Source organism: Colias croceus, chromosome 21 (genome assembly GCF_905220415.1).
Source record: "Colias croceus chromosome 21, ilColCroc2.1".
NCBI classification, from domain to species: domain Eukaryota; kingdom Metazoa; phylum Arthropoda; class Insecta; order Lepidoptera; family Pieridae; genus Colias; species Colias croceus.
In genome coordinates, this window is record NC_059557.1 from 2,276,542 (window position 1) to 2,294,477 (window position 17,936).

The following is a 17,936-nucleotide window of genomic DNA, read 5'->3' on the forward strand; positions in this document are numbered from 1 at the left end:
TTTGAATTCAATTCAATTTTATTTTATGAATGGCAGTGCTGCGTTGCCACAATTTTGCCAATGTCACGTTGTGGATAGTTTTACATTTCATAGATTTATAAGAAGCTCAAATGTATCAGTCAAGCGCAGATATCTACAACAAAAAACAAATGACACACACAATATATAAAAATTACCAACACCAAGTTAATTTAATTGTTATAAAGGACGAACAGTAAACTAATTGAATAAATTATAACATAAAATCTAAAATCTATAAACCATATTTGGACGCTTGATATTCATAGTTTTATTTTGTTAGTAATAATAAATTTAGACATAACATAAACAAATCGAGTACTAGTTAATGAGAGAAGGGATTTCATGTTAGTAGGACGAGGAACAGTAGGGGGAAGGTTATCATATAGGGAAGAGTTCTTTATACAGTTAAAAAAGATATGGTCCAGGTCAGCTTCATCAATACCACATTCACAAATTGAGTTGTCCCTCACCCTGATTTTAGCTAGATGCACTGGAGTACTTGCGTGGCCTAGTCGAATACGACAGATCGTAGAGGTAACACATTTGGGGATGTCCTTATATTTAAAAAACCATGGTTTTGGAGGAATCTCTTTTTGTATAGAGCGGTAGAATTTGCCCTTACTTCTACTTGACGTAGACCAAAAATCCGTCCATGTTTCAAAGAGTCTAGGCCGCGCAAGAGCAACAATGTCGTGTGAGTAAGTAAGGTCATGAGTCTCTGATGATATATTAATGGCTGCTTTAGCGCACCAGTCGGCGGACTCATTACCTGTGATACCACTGTGTCCAGGAATCCAAGCCAAGGTAACATCTATGTCATTTACTTTACACTCTAACAGGACTTCTTTTAATTTAATAATTACAGGGTATTTCACCTTTGACCGAAATTGATTGGAAGTCAATGCCTGTAAACAACTTTTGGAGTCTGTGAAAATAATCGATTTAGTCAGCTTATGAGAAAGGACATAGAGTACCGCTTCTAACAGAGCTAAAGCCTCGCCCACAAAGGTAGAAGTAACTGGTGGGCATTTACGGCACAGCATGATAGCAAATTTTGGCATCCAGACAGCTATACCCACGTTTTCACTATCAGATGTTTTTGAAGCATCAGTGAAAATTGGGGTCCATCCACTCCAATTCTCAGCTAAAATGCTGTTGAATTTATGATTGGCGTCGGGGGATTGTTTTAAAATATTAAAAAATTCAATATTCGGGCGAAAAAGAAGGGATTCAAAAGGAGAGCAAAAGATAGGATTGGAGGGGGATTTATACAAAGTATAGGGTAATGCTAAAATGAATGAGTAGGATTTTAAGAGGGGGAACGATGAATTATTGTCAACTAAACTGTGTAAAGTTTGTAATCTAGCGAGGAGGGGATGGGAAGAATTTTGAAAAAGTTTCCAAATAAATCTATCACACAAGTACTGTTTCCTAAAATGAAGAGGGGGGTCACCGGATTCTATTTGTAAGGCGTTAATTGCTGTGGATCTCATAGCACCCAGAATAATCCGTAAGCATTTAGATTGGATTTTGTCCCAAATTTGATTGCCGGACTTATTACATGGTTCCAATAAAAATGACGCATAATCAAAGTGGCTACGGATCACAGCATTATACAGAAGCTTCTGAGAGAAAGGGTGCGCGCCCCAGCTAACTCCAGACAGCGCACGCAAAACGTTAACTCCTTTCTCACATTTCCCAGCAATGTAATTTGAATGGACTAAACTAGTCATTCTGGAATCTAAATATACTCCTAAAAATTTTATATTATCATGAAAAGGGAAGGGATCATTTTTATAAAAAAGGTTTAAAGGAGGAACTAATCTTTTGCGGGTGAAAATTACACAGGAGCTTTTTGAGACGGATAAAGATAGGCCATGTGAATGTAACCACTCATGTAGGTAGTAAAGCGCACTATTTAGATTACATTCTATTTCAGATATAGAAGATGAACTGCAATATAACGCAATGTCATCGGCATATTGTAAGATGTTGCAAAAACTATTGACAGATGACTCCAAATCATAGGTGTACAAGCTATATAAAAGGGGACTTAACACAGATCCTTGCGGGAGACCTTTCCAGATGGATCTAGGAGAACTTAAAGATCCATCAACTCTCACTTGGATTGATCTGCCCATAAGGAGATTGCAAATGAACCTTGTTAACCTCTCGGGGATACTCAGCTGATGCAGTTTTTGCCTGAGTATTGGAAGAATAACGTTGTCATAAGCACCTTCAATATCCAGAAAGACTCCAGCAAGGAATTGCTTTTTTTTAAAGGAAATTTGGATGTCAGTAGTGAGGATAGCAATACTATCTAAAGTGCTAAAGCCCTTGCGGAACCCAAATTGAGATTTAGCAAGGATATTGTTATTTTCAACAAACCATTCTAGCCGATTTTTTAATAAAATTTCTGTTATTTTACATAAAGTGGAGGAAAGGGCGATTGGGCGGTAACTGTTTGGATCTGATGGGTTCTTGTTTGGTTTAAGGATAGGGATTACAATTTGGGTTTTCCAGGAAGGAGGAATGAAGCCGGTGGAGAGGAAATAATTTACTAAATTAAGAAAGAATACCTTAGTCTTTTCTGTTGATTGTACTAAAAATGAGTAGGGAATATCATCAATACCAGGAGATGAATCTTTGAGTCCATCAAGGGCACATAAGAGCTCATCCATGGAAAAAGGTGAATCAAGGTTATTTGTAGGAGGAAGGAAGGAAGGTGAAGAGGGAAATAGGTCAGAGGCAGGGACGGTGGAAGGAGCTAATTTATTTATGAACTCATCTAGCCAAACGGAATTATTGTTAGAGGTTAAGGAAATTGAGGAATATGACTTTCTAAACTTTTTAATTTGTCTCCAGACTAGAGAAGGAGGGGTTTTAGGGGAGAGGGATTCGCAAAAATTGAGCCATCCGGAACGCTTTTTGGAATTAAGAATTCTTTTCGCATTAGCTGAAATCTTTTTAAAGTTCAGGAAATTTTCTGGTGTCATACTAGAAATGTATACTTTTTCCGCATCAGATCTTTGGCGAACAATATCTGTACATTCCTGATCCCACCAAGGAGTAGCGGGTTTATAATGAGATGGTTTTTTCTGAGGGATATTAGCATTGGCAGATGAAAGGATGGAGGATTCAAACTGGGAATAAACAAGCAATACATTATTAAATGAAATAGGGGGAATAAGATTAATTTTATTCTCTAATGAGTATGAATAATTAGACCAATTAGCTTTAGACAGGTGAAATTTTAGAGAAGGAACATAATGGGCTTCGGGGATGTTATGGTCAAAGGAGAGGAGGATAGGGAAATGATCACTCCCATGGGAATCAGGGAGAGTGGACCAATTACAGGACAGAGATAAGGAGGGAGAAGACAAGGACAAATCAACAACACTTTTAGGATTTTGGTTAGGTAAAACAATATGAGTAGGGGAGCCATTGTTTAAAATGCATAAGTTGAGATCATCAAACATTTCTAATAGAGATACAGCAAATAGGTCGGATTTATGGGAGCCCCATGAGGTGTGATGGGCATTAAAATCCCCCAAAATTAAAATAGGACGGGGAAGAGAGGACAATATATAGTACAAATCGGGGATTAAAGAGGAACAAGGTTTCGAGATATATATAGATAAAACAGTAAAATCAAAAATTTTTGCTGCAACAGCATTGATATCCTCACTATGATTGGGAATAGGGATTTGGGAGAAAGGGAGAGATCTTTTAATGATCAGAGCAGCACCGGCATAACCGTCGGCTCTGTCATTGCGCAGGCACACATAATTAGGGATGGTAAAACGAGTCTTAGGAACTAACCACGACTCAGATATGGCAAATATCACAGGGTCATATTCGTTAATAAGGCTTATGATTGAATGTTTCTTTGGTCTTACGCTTCTAGCATTCCATTGTATCAAGCTCTTCGGAGCCATTATTTAATCTAATAGTGTCAAGAATTTTGAATAACATTTCCTTCACGTTGTGCGGTAAGTCGACATCACTACATGTTTTAATGATGTCATAAAAGAATGTCAGGCAGGAGATGAGGACGTTGCTCTCTCTTTGAGATCTGGTAATTGGAGTAGTGCCTGATAAGGCACACCCATTTTGCGATTCTAGTTGGGGATCTCGAACAATGTCATTATGGGTTGCTTTATCATAGCCTTTTCCAAGAGGAGCTCTGGGGCGAGGCATAAAGAAAACGGTTTTCTTATAAGAGGAGGAGGTAGGGGGAGAGGACGGATTTTGAGAAGAGTACGTAATTGGAGAGGAAGGGATTTGACGGGTTGCATCAGCAAAGGATTTGCGGGACATGGGGAAACGTAGGGAAGCTTCGGAATAGGAAATGCTTTCCTCAGACATAATATGTTTTATATTTTTTTGTCTTGAGTATTCAGGACAAACTGGGTCAGTAGCTAGATGAGAACCTGAACAACTGATGCATGTAGCGGAGGACTCAGAGACATTACAATCAATGCCCTCATGTTCCTTGGTGCAGCGGAAGCAGCGAGGTTTTGCTCGGCATTGAGATTTAATATGCCCGAACCTGCAGCACTTCCGGCATTGTATAGTTGGAAGTTGGTATGTCTCAATGATTAGAGAGGATTTATAAAGGAAAACTCTGTCGGGTAATTTTTGTCCTTGTAAAGTAAGAACAACAGTAGTCGTCGGAATCCATTCAGTGGTTTCGTCTGTTTTTTTTTTCCGGTTGAGCCTTCTGGCCTTTAAAACGATTCCAAAACCTTGGGGAATCTCCAGAGCTTCTACACATTCTTGCATGGAAATGTCAGTAGGAACTCCTCTGACTATTCCCATGCGAGAAAAATTATAAGTTGGAATGGAGGCAGTAAGATTGTTATTACTCAAAACTGGATTATGGCAAAACTTGTTGGCGTCATCAGCATTAGAGAATTCAACAGAAACTCGATTCCTACCTATCTTTTTAATGCCATCACGTTTAATATTCTTAATACCATTAGTAACTAAAAGTTGGCCTACCTTTACAGATCTCAAAGTTGAACCAGAAGCAGGATCAGTTTCATTTTTACTTATGTGGACAAGGAATGGGCCCGTGTCTGCTTCAGAATACCTTCTTTCACTTTCAGATAACATAGGGTGAGTATAAACTGTCTGGATAGATGTCGCTATGGGATTATTATCCACGGAAGTTTTTTTTAATTTTGTAAGGTTTGATATATTATCATCCAAATGCCTTTTCTGAGGAAGGCGAGCCTGCACATTTTGGGAAGAATCGTTAGGATCAGGAGGATCCGGCGGATCCGGAGGGATATCCATACTTAGACTAGTTTACTTACCACTAAATACGATACACTACAACCACCACCAACAAAAACAAAGAAAAATCGTAGCTTGAATGAAATATACGCCAAATAGAAAACTAAAATGAAAAAATTTTCAATAACACGTGCGTTCACTACCACAAACAAGCATCGAACCGGGCAAGAAGTAAGAAGGGAGTAATCACTAATCAGTCAAAATATTGAAGTTTTTAATGAAAGTTGACACTTGACACGTTGACACTTGACAGCACCTTGACAGTACAGAGTACAGACACATTGCACCTGTGCATTGCACAGTGTAGATTTAGTAAATACCTTGGTTTTTTCCAAGTTTTCAATACGATTTTTATTATTTTTTACGTTCGCGTTGATATCAGGATTTAGATCGTATGACCTGATCTATTAAAAGAGGAATTTATTCACACTTGACATTTCTAAAGTCAAAGTACGCGACCAGTGCAAACTTAGCACCCCATCTATGGAATTTTGGGTCGAAAATGACCTTGATCGTTAGGTCCCCGTTAGGTCCTTTAAGGTCCCACAATTTTTTCGTTAGGTCCCCTTTAGTTTTTTTTTAAATAATTTTTTAAATTTTAGGTATAAAAAAATGCAACTTTAGCACCCCATCCATAGAATTTTGGGTCAAAAATGACCTTAATCGATAGGTCTCCGTTAGGTCCTATAAGGTCCAACAATTTTTTCGTTAGGTCCCCTTTAGTTTTTTTTTAATAATTTTTTTTTTTAATTTTAGGTATAAAAAAGTTACACTTTAGCACCCCATCCATAGCAAAATTGGCAAATTTTATCAAAATCGTATTCTTTACCGTTAGGTCCGTATAGGCTCATCATTTAAATTGTTGAATTATTTATTTTATTAAAATTATAAAATAATAAAAACCTGCGCATGCGCCTTAGAGCATTAAGGCATGCGCACATCATACATAAACAGCGCGAAATTTAAAATGGTATCGTTTCATTAATTAAATAAATCTATTGTTCTGAGAGTGCTTATTTATTAATATATACACCATAGATTGACACTACTTAATACACTAATAGTTATTTTAATTCTAGGTTGAAAAGTAGGTTTTACATAATACTTAGTACATTATTTTGATAAAACTCGTAGGGTTCAGCCTGCGTTTGCAATGTAAGCGGAAAACATGTAATTTTTTACGACATCACATTAGAAACCTCAAAAATAACAGTACTTCTCCACTATTTAATGGATGTTATTATACATATAAACCTTCCTCTTGAATCACTCTATCTATTAAAAAAACCGCATCAAAATCCGTTGCGTAGTTTCAAAGATTTAAGCGTACAAAGGTCAAAGTGACATAGGGACAGAGAAAGCGACTTTGTTTTATACTATGTAGTGATAGTGATAGAGTCCGGCTAACGAATGAAAAGGCGGCAAATTCAAAAAATCATCATATGGTAACTTAGGTTATAGTTGGAAATAAAGTTTTGATACTTTAATTTATTATTACGAGCTTTGTTTTTTTGAGAGATTAACAACATCTTCATCTATATGATATTATATATATGTAATCTGGTACAGTTATCTGATACAGATAAAAAAAGAACAGCTAGTGAAAGTAAGAAAAAACATAATAAAATACAATTAAATTTTGTTTAATCAATATAATCATATTAAATCTAAAAGCCGCGTTCAGCCGCGAATAAAGAATAAGAATCACTATCATTATCTCTGACATCATTAACTCTTCCATGTCTGCAGTTATTCCATCTTGTTTTTTTTTTGTACTGCTCTTCAACATGAATAACCGTTTGGTCCTAGAATAAATCTCGTCGAGATACTGATTTTGTGTCTTTAAACATTTTGAACGGACAGATCGTTCAATTTTATATTGTTGCTTGAATAGTTTTTAACTGGATTACTGGTATCATCCATGCAAAATAATAATAATAATATTAAACAAATCATACCTACTTTTAATAATGTGCAATGCAATCAAGATGAAAAGCATCAAAATATCAAGTCACACTTAACAATGCATTGAGATATTTCTCGTAAACACTCTTGTTTTTCCTTGAAAACTACATCTCTTTCAAATTGTTTCATTTTAAATTTATTAATCATAGTTTAAAGTTTTAGTCATGTTTTCAACTCAGTTTTCAAAAATATTTTTTTTTAAATTTTTTTTTTAGAAATCACTAAAATCCTAAGCTAAAATCGCAGAAAAAAAAATCACTTTGACAAGGTTTGATACATCAACAACTCTGTCAAGTGTTGCCAAATAATTTTTCGAAATAAAAAGCCAGTTTCATCTTTCGAACCAGACGTGACTAGTATAGACACAAGATTTATTTATTGATTTAAATTTAATAAATGAAACGATACCAATTTAAATTTCGCATTGTTTATGTATGATGTGCGCATGCCTTAATGCTCTAAGGCGCATGCGCAGGTTTCAATTATTTTATAACTAGTGGTCCGCCCCGTTTTCGCCCGTGGTACATATTTAGTATCATATATCCTTCTCCTGGCTCTAAACTACCTCCCTGCCAATTTTCAGCTAAATCGGTTCAGCCGTTCTTGAGTTATAAGTGGAGTAACTAACACGACTTTCTTTTATTTAATATATAGATTTTAATAACATAAATAATTTAACAATTTCAATGATGGGCCTCTACGGACCTAACGGTAAAGAATACGATTTTGATAAAATTCGCCAATTTTGCTATGGATGGGGTGCTAAAGTGTAACTTTTTTATACCTAAAATTAAAAAAAAAATATTTAAAAAAAAACTAAAGGGGACCTAACGAAAAAATTGTGGGACCTTATAGGACCTAACGGAGACCTATCGATTAAGGTCATTTTTGACCCAAAATTCTATGGATGGGGTGCTAAAGTTGCATTTTTTTATACCTAAAATTTAAAAAATTATTTAAAAAAAAACTAAAGGGGACCTAACGAAAAAATTGTGGGACCTTAAAGGACCTAACGGGGACCTAACGATCAAGGTCATTTTCGACCCAAAATTCCATAGATGGGGTGCTAAGTTTGCACTGGTAAGTACGCGTAATAAAAATTGCATGGCAATATTTTCACTGTGCTATGCATGGAACTATGTTTTACTTGCTCTGTGGTTGTGACTTAACTTGTCACTTGTCAGTTGTCACTTGGTGATTTGCGTATTGGTTTTGATAGTTGTGGCTGGTTGTGGCTCTGCCGCGTATTATTATTTATTATAGTACTCTTTGTTGTGGCTTCAGGCTTGTGGCGTACCTTACCTATATTACTTGCTCTGTGGCGTACCTACCTACCTATTTATTTTATTACATTTTCAAATATCACGTAAAAATCTTTAAATACTTTATAGCTGCACGTAAAAACAAAATTTTCTCACTCATTTGATCGATTATATCAAAACAGATTCCTTAAAGCTATTTTTAGTTTCACAATGAACTGGGGTAACGATCAATTTGCAATGCAAGCTATGGGTATGCCGCCTGGGCCTATGAATAATATGGGCAACATGCTCCAGCCTATGCACATGATGCCTGAAATGAACGTCCCTCCTATGAACCCGCCACCGATGCCGTTAATAGGCCCAGTACAGCCAGATATGGAGATAGAAAACCTAAATGAAGTCACAGAAATTGATCAACAGAAAAATGATGTTACGAGCACACAAAGCCACTCGCGACAAGGCGAGAGGTCAAGACGTGATAGAGATCACCTGACAAGTAAGTTTATATGCAAGTTAAGTTATTAACTAAATAAGAAAAGCACTAAAATTATACTGTTATGTTTACATATAATTACAATAAGTTTTTAACAGGAAAAAATGACACTATTTAACAGTAACCATTCTCTGTTTTCATCATTCTAATACTACAATTGCATTAAACACTGTTTTTTTTTTTATACAGACAGAAGAGGCCGTTCACGATCTAGGGACAGGTATGATAGAAATGACAGACGAGACAGGAATGATCGTAGCGATAGAGATAGGAGCGATAGAGGCAGACGGGACCGTGATCGACGTTCAAAGTGGGATAGCAGTAAAGAGAACAACACTCAGATGAATGCTTCACAGCAAATGGCAATGGGGAATAATAGTATGATGATGCCAGGTAAATGTTTTTTGTAAATACTGCGTTTTTTTAACTTTATTAACACATATTTATTTTGAACACATATTGATGTTATCTGTTATAATCTAATTAATGCTACAAATTTCATAATAATATTTTAATTATGTTGCTTTCATAAACTTACATGTTTAATAATACTTAACCCATTGAGCCCCGAGCCGCTCGATCTGACCACGACACAATAGATTTTCTATTGTGTCTGTGATTCCGGCTGACTACTTACTACTTAGTTTTTAACCCTTAATAGATAAAGCAATTTTTTTATTGGTAACTTATTGAAAATTTGCTAAAGTTATAGATAGTGTTGGTAATATTATAATATTCTTGATAATTTTGTTTTATGAATCCAGTAGATTTTGAAGGAAAATATGCACAATATACATAATTTTTAAGTGTAAACAAATCAAACAAGAAAAAATTACTTATTGAAAGAATTTGCAGGCATGATGCAATACCCGCAAATGATGAACAACATGATGGTACAACAGCCGATGGACGGTGGAATGCCCGGCATGATGCCCCAAATGAATATGATGGGAGGCATGATGCAGAACATGATGGATCCCAACATGATGATGATGAGTCAACAGAGCATGATGCCGATGCCCAACCAGCCGATATACATTAATAACGCGGTTCTACTACCGCCGATTCCTGGTGTAACTACTCCGCAAAGACGGGAGAAGCCGAAAGGCTGTCGCACTATCTTCGTGGGTGGTCTCCAGAATGGCGTCAAATCTGATGCAATCAGCGAGATATTCCAACGCTTTGGTAATATTGAGGATGTGAAGACGCCGAGGCGTGGGGTGTTCTACGTGCGGTTTGAGAGGCCAGAGAGTGTGGAACAGTCGTTCTTCTTGTCCGGTTATAGAATGAAAACCCACGAGCAGGGAGAGAATGAAGCTACTACTATGTTTGTTGATTATGCTTTGGTAAGTTTGAGAACTATTAATTATTCAGTAACCAGTAAGTCCAATGTGTCACTTCAATTGATTGATTGATTTCTATTATATTTAGTAAACTCACATAGAAAAATTAATTTCAAATTCTTGAAATTTAGCTGTCATATCTTATTTCGTTTACATTGTAAGTTTCACAACAATTGTAAGTATCAATTCAAAATTGACTTGTTACAACATAAGTGGCAAGAAACGATTTTATTATTTCTCAAATAAAATCACCAATCTGTATTATAATTATTATAATACATTATTAAATATTTGTAGAACCGCGACGATCAGAACGAATATGAGAGACGGCAGCGTCACCGCGAGCAGACCCCGCCAAAGGTGGAGCCGTTCACACCAACCACATTTAACGAGATTACTGAGAAAATCAAGAGCGAGGAAGAATTTGCTAAGGCTGCACCTGTGAGTAGTTTGTTGTATTGTTATTAGCTTAAAAACAAGTGATAACTGCGTTAAAAACAACCGACTTCAAACTTGCACTTGCAACATTTACAAATACCTACAGACAAAAATGCTCATAAAATAAAAACTACTGGGCCTATCCGAATAAAATTTTTATGGGACCAATTCGACACTATCCCGCATCGAACAAAAAAAGATTCACGTAAATCGGTTCAGAAACCTCGGAGTAATCGGTGTACATACATAAAAAAAAACATACCGGCCGAATTGATAACCTCCTCCTTTTTTGAAGTCGGTTAATAATTTATTTCTAGTGGGGAAGGCATCCTACGTTCCCACTAGAAATATATTATTTTTACGGAAGAAAAGATGTTACAATTATTATTTACAATTATGATTATATTTATATTATGATTATACAATTATGTCATAAATAATTTAATTTTGATAACTGATATGAGCTGGTCAAACAGCCACTGTATTATTAAATTATAATCTTTCCCTTTTTTTTTTACTGTAAAAAATTGCTTCAATTGATTCAATTTTAAGATTTACTATATTATCTATAATCTTTTAGACACTAGCAACATGGTTGGAACGCGGCGAATGCAACAAGAAGAACGCCAACTCGTTCTATTCCCTGATACAAACCAGTAACAATCAAATAAGAAGATTGTTCAATGAAAAAATGCAACTGGACGACGAGCTACAAAACATGAAAACAACTCTGAAAGAGAAATTCCTCCATATCATCCATCAATGTGAGTAGTTTTATAATTCCGATACTAGATGGCGCTGATATAAAAAAGTTGAAAAAAACAAAATGGCGGACTTTTACTGCAGTTGGAGATAGGAGAAAGGACAATGGAGGAAAGCTGTTAGTAGTAATAGGGTAGCCTATAGTGAGTTTTAATAGCGAGAGTTCAATGTTCTATGTTGTTTTCTTACTTACTAACGTAATAGCCCATTGAGCCCCGAGTGGCCCGATCCGACCACGACACAATAGATTTTCTATTGTATCTCCCGAGTGGCCCGATCCGACCACGACACAATAGATTTTCTATTGTATCTGTGATTCCGGGGGCTGAGTTATTAATTAATTGTATACAAGTGTGGAGGAGGAAAGAATCCTGTGATAGGAGATTAAGATGGTCCAGTAAAAGCAAATGCCGCGGTAAGGACTTATACAGATAGTAGAGTTAAGAAACTTGATCACAAGACAGGTTAAAGAATACGTTTTTAGGAATATTCTCAGCGATTTTATGTTTTCTATCTACTTATAGAGATGTTTCTGAAGAAGAGATTTTACAACTACTGCATTTAGGTGACCTGTTTATTATTACACAGTCAGGGAAATAATTTTGTATGCACGTATACAGCTGACATGATCAAATGTGGTGATGGAGTTTTATTTTGAAATAATTAAGGTAAGTCTTGAATAAAAAGGAGGAAGAACGTGAACAAGATCTTTTTAGTTTCTTTGTGCTGCGTGTGGCGTCGACTTTATGTTCAATTGGAAGATTGTAAACATCGAGGCAAGCATACCAAGTGCTCCATATTAAGTATTGTAAGTAATAACTATGAATTAAGACATTTATGGCCAGTTTTGCAACTTCTGGGAAAACTTATATGTAAGAAAATAGGCTATCAGGGACATTGGTGAAACCGACTGTAAATGTGAACCTTCGTCGAACAAATGCTGAAACTAAAAGACAACACTGCTGGTTTCAAAATGTTGATTCTCCACTGACCTGTAAAGGAATGGCACATGAAAAAGGGATTAGCTTCATTCGCAACCAGAACATATAGGACTACGCTTCATAAACGTCAAATGTAAGTATTAAAGGTATTTCTACTGTAAGGTGTAGGAGACCCGGAATTTTTAAGATGTGAAATAGGAATTGTGTGCAAAGTAAAGACTTGATGAAAAATATGTCACTTTCTGGTAAGATTGAGGGGAAATCTAAAATAAAGTAAGTAACTGTATTAGGATACTGTATAGTTGGAACTAGTAAGTAACAAAACCAGTGGAAGAATCATAAACTACCATTTAATTTTGTTCATTAAATGATTATTATTTAAATAATATTGAATTTTTGTTTTTCAATTGATTTTATTAAATGAAGAAAAAAATTAAAATTTTGTTATTGTGGTATGACTATGATTCTCCTACTTTTGTCATCGAACATTGGACCATATTGAACTATATTAATTATATTTTTCATGATAAAATTGAAATATAACACTGTGGGTTATATTTAAATATAAATAAATAAAAATATTAACACTCACAATAGGCTTCACAGTAAGAAATTATTATATAAATTAAGGTAAGTATATTGTTATTTTAAGAATCTAAATTCTAAGGGATCCTGAGATGGCGGACGCAGCGCTTCCAGTTTACCAGCATACAGTATCTTATTAATGATCGAAGAAAACTATACATAAGAAAAACGTAGAAATTATAAATGAAAAATTGTGTAGTTCCATTAGGTACTGTGCTGTTTTATTTGATAAAGGGATGTACATATGTACAATACTTATTATAATATTGTAACGAGTTAAAATTGTTTTTTTTCTGGTTAGTTGGTTACAATATTGTAATAAGACCTTAAGCGATGCAAAAAAGAAGAAAGAAGAATGAAAGCAACACAGTATTAATTTTAAGCCATCACATCAATATTATTTCAAAAAGGTAGACATTTCCTTCGAGCGGCTGCGATAACTCCTGTAAAGGTGGTAGCTAAATATGTTATGTTGCGATATATATTTGATTCTTCAACTTTCAAATTAGGGCCTACAGGTACTCTGAAGATTTGCGTCATTTCAACTATCAAGGGTTCCTTCGATTATTTAACAGAAAACAACAGAATGCTAACCAAGTCCCTATAATAATGTTTTGTCTAGTAAGTCATAAAGCGAGCAAAATATTACATTATTTATGAAAGAAAATCGTATTAGTTACACAACTTAACTACAAAACGGCTTAACCGATTTTAAAAAAATATGTTTAACCGGAAAGAACTTGGGCAATGTTTCCAGCATGTTTGTTCCACGCTACTACAGTTATACAATATGGCAAAGCTGGTATTTTTTAAATCTTATTTTATAGTTGCTAACAAACAGTTTTAACACCAGTCGAGCAGGTTGCGAAAATTCTCTCAGCGGCAAAACACCAACGCGTCTCCGATCACTTCACGAAGCAACAGCGCAGGAACATCGAGATGTGGCTCAAAATGACAGAGGTATTTATGAAATAATGTCACAGTATTGACTTTTATTTATCGAGGTAAGTAAAGTTTTTAGGAAGGAAGAGTAGGAGGAGTAAGAGTGGCTGATTCCAAAGCAAGAAGGCCAAGAATTAATGATGCTTATGATGGTGGTCCAGCACTTTCATTTTTTCTTTAGGGTACAGATGGAGATGTTGGAGGTTGGATAAAGCAAGGAAGAAGGTATAGGATCGATTGCTCAATTATCAGGAAATAGGGAAGATGGAAAAGCAAAGAGAAAAAAGCTGTTATCTTCAAGAGGTCGACGTTTTATGTGTATAGTGAGGTTGGAGGTTGGATAAAGCAAGAAAGAAGGTATAGGATCGATTGCTCAATTATCAGGAAATAGAGAATATATAGCGAATATATAGCGCCTAAAAGTAATTTTAACAGAATGTGATGATCATTTAATCGTTTTAACTTGCAAGAAATGTTTCTTGACAATTGGGAAATCGGTGCTAAGCGGCAGAAGACCAGGGAAAATTTGGAAGTATCGTTTCCTTTTAGATCATACGAGCAGTCTGGTCTTGTAAGTAAATTAGGCGACGGGCAGTAAACAGAGAAAGATTTCAAAGAAATTTCGACTTTATCAGTGAGTATTAAGGCTGTAATCTGTCTGATAAATAATCTATAGGACGTAATAAGATTATTATAATACATTGTGCGAATGAAAGTAAGACTAGACGAAGTGTTTAATGTTTGGTGGCTACGAGCGTCTTTTTGCTGTTTGCTGTTGCTTCGAGATATCTTCAGTGGCTGCTGTTTCGTCAGAGGTCATCTTATCTACGACGACGAGAACTCGACGATTTACAATAAACACTTTCATAAAATATTGTAAAATAAACGACTTTTTAATACGCCAATATCTGTTATCTTCCAAGTATTGAAGAGTATAGTATAGTAGAGTATATTTATGGATGAAACACGATAATATATCCTTGTTCTCACATTACAATGCTGCATTTATTTAATTAAAGTTTCATCGTATTACATGCAATGAAATAGATGAGAATCTTCACAATTTAAATGTCTAATTTCGATCATTACTGGTATTCATTGAGTTAATACATATTAATACATATTAACTCAATGCTGGTATTATGTTTTTTTTTTCAAAGAATAATTTTACAATGTTCGATGTAAAATGTCTGGTCTTACTTTCACAAAAATATTGTCAAAATATTACATTAGTGAGTATGAAATGGGAAGGATTACAGTTTCTTTAATAATGTACTTTAATATTACAATATATCTTAGGTTTAAAGTTTCGCTAACATTAAATCATTTAAATGTGTTGTTTGTATTCAATTGTTAATTGGTTGTATCTTTGCTCTGTGACATCGAATGAGAAAATTAATTTAGTTTTATTTGTTTATTCAACAAAAAAAATTTTTCGAACCAAAATGCAAAACTGACTCGATACTTTTTTTAGGAACTGGAAAACATAAAAGAAGAGTTTAATTCTACATTCGAAGAGGATGACTCGGAAAGAGTCGGCAGGAACATGGTTTCCGCTGAAAAGTTTGAGGAGTTGAAGGTGAGTAATTTTTATGTTTATTTAATGTTTTTATGGAGACTTTAGATAAATTCTCAAAGGATAATAATCATTTGTTAAAACTTTATTTACTTTTGTCACATGCATAACAATAATTCTCATAAAAAGGCCTTCTTGTAAAAAAATCTAATTTTTTGCTTTAAAAAAATTGCCTTTTTGGTTAATTTTTTATTAACAGGCCTTTATTATTCATTAAAATTTTATACAATTTATTTTTTATAGAAAGAGAATGAGAATCTGACGTACGAACTGGAAGGTTACAAAAACGAAGCGTATCTGGCTAAAGACGAGGCGGAGAGGAAATTTGAGAAGTTCAAGGCGCACTTCATCGCGCAGCAGGCCTTGCAGAATAAACAGGTAATTTTATAATATGTGTATGTTATGTTCATTAGTCAATACATATAAATAATTATTCTTCTGTGATTGATATGTTTTGTACATTGAATATTGTATGTATATATTATGTTAGTTTTCATTGAATGATATTATTTTGTCCTTGTTCAAGTTGTTTTTTTTTTATCAAAAAAAAAAAATACATTTGTTTCAATATCATTTTATCTTGAACTAGAATAAGAAAAATAGTTTTTATAAAAAAGCTATATTTCTTTGAATTATATTTTGTATCAAAAAGTAAACAAACAATCACGCAAAATACATTGAAATAGTTATTGGATCTCTTTAAAAATTATATTTTTTAGGTCTACCCTCCATTACCGATACCACATCGTGAGCCAGCCCAGCCATCAGCGATCATCAAACCAATGCCACCTCCTCCAACACCTGATGATAACAAAGTGATCACCACCGGACCAGCAGTTCCACCTTCTGAAGCCAAACTCATCAGCATTTTGACTGCATTCCTCATGGTCCATCCACTGGGAGCTTCCTTGGATTATCTGGTCTCCTATGTCAGGTCTATGACTCCAAATGTCACGCAGGGCACAGTATTGAATATATTGCAGAAGTATAGTGATGTATTTTTGTGTAAGACGTCAGGAGTTGGGGCGTCTATAGAGCATAGGTGGGGTTTCGTCACGTTCGACGTGATTAAAAGTGAATCTTAGGTACTTTGCAAGTGGAATGAGTATTTGAGATAAGAATATTATGACGTATCAATGTAATGAAGACTCTCTTGAAGATGATATGCAAAAATTTCGGTGAAAATTTTGAAAGTATTTTTGCGAATTTGTATGTATATTAGATTGTAAGGTTTAAATTATAACATCTTTATGATACAATAAATAATTTTTAATAAATGTGTGGTTTTATTTTGAAAATCCTATCATTCCTATCCTATCATCCTTAAGTTCAGTACAAACTACAAAGCTTAATTATCTTATGAAACGAATAAATACGAAATATGAATCCATAAGACAGGATGGAATGTAATAGAATGAAATATTGCTTCTAATATTTTATAATATTTCATTCCACCTTTATACGTTTAATGTAATGCAAATTATTGACTATAAAGCATTTTTTATTGAAATGTCTCATCTATTTTCAGCTTACGACGCTTATTTCTATTCAATCCTATACTAAAAGAATTAAGAAGTTTACATAGTTGAGAGATATAGGAATCGCAGAATATTACTACTCTGTGTCTACACTTCTGTCAACTGTCAAAGTCAATTGAACCTTGTCATGTCTTTGTTATTATCTGTGCACCAGGCACCTGCAGTTTTTACTGTTCTGTGGCACCTGCCACCTGCCCGGCGCCCGCTGCCCGCTGCCGCCTTCCTCTCTTCCTCAATTAATCACAGTGCTGTGCCGATTCGATTATTTATCTAATCGATTAATCGATTATGCGAACCAAGATAATCGATTATTAATCGATTATCTTGTTCGAAATAAAAAAATTTACATTGTCTTACCTCCAGATTACAAAAATGAAACAAAACTGAATTAAATCACATATTTATTTAAAATAAAACTACTAGATATTAAAAATCAAACAAATACATCAATAATTCCCAATCAGTGACCAGTTAGCATTTAAAAAATGATGTAATCTAGATGCTTTGGCAGCAGGCTGCTCCTCCTTAAATTTGTCAACTGATCTCTTGTCCTTGCAAGTAGAGGTAATTCTAAGTATTGTCGTAATGTTATTATATTTTCAGTTGAAGATGTAGATGTTGCAATAAAATTTGATTTCCTTCGCTCAAAATGATCCCAGATCGATGGTTTTGCAGTTACTTGCTCAAGTTGTTGTGATTGTGTAATTACTAGCTCACTATAGTCCCTTGAGTGCTGTTTCTGAGATAAATTAGTTCTTCAAGACAACGG

At 34.8% G+C, this 17,936-nt stretch overlaps 3 protein-coding genes across 3 annotated transcripts; 1 reads left to right on the forward strand and 2 right to left on the reverse strand.

Moving 5' to 3' along the window:
- On the reverse strand, positions 1-1,754 carry LOC123701543. The gene is made up of 2 exons (XM_045649046.1): positions 791-1,754; positions 1-133 (listed from the first exon to the last, which is right to left on the reverse strand). The coding sequence occupies exons 1-2, from the start codon at positions 1,752-1,754 to the stop codon at positions 120-122; spliced, it is 978 nt and encodes a 325-aa protein (XP_045505002.1). The 3' UTR covers positions 1-119.
- A 2,170-nt stretch (positions 1,755-3,924) lies between these two features.
- On the reverse strand, positions 3,925-5,139 carry LOC123701544. The gene has a single exon (XM_045649047.1). It carries the CDS (start codon positions 5,137-5,139, stop codon positions 3,925-3,927), a length of 1,215 nt encoding a protein of 404 aa, XP_045505003.1.
- A 3,437-nt stretch (positions 5,140-8,576) lies between these two features.
- On the forward strand, positions 8,577-16,906 carry LOC123701378 (ecto-NOX disulfide-thiol exchanger 2-like). The gene is made up of 9 exons (XM_045648819.1): positions 8,577-9,045; positions 9,232-9,435; positions 9,898-10,388; positions 10,683-10,826; positions 11,404-11,587; positions 13,965-14,071; positions 15,528-15,632; positions 15,873-16,007; positions 16,349-16,906. Exons 1-9 carry the CDS (start codon positions 8,760-8,762, stop codon positions 16,712-16,714), a joined length of 2,022 nt encoding a protein of 673 aa, XP_045504775.1. The 5' UTR covers positions 8,577-8,759; the 3' UTR covers positions 16,715-16,906.
- Positions 16,907-17,936: the final 1,030 nt, after the last annotated feature.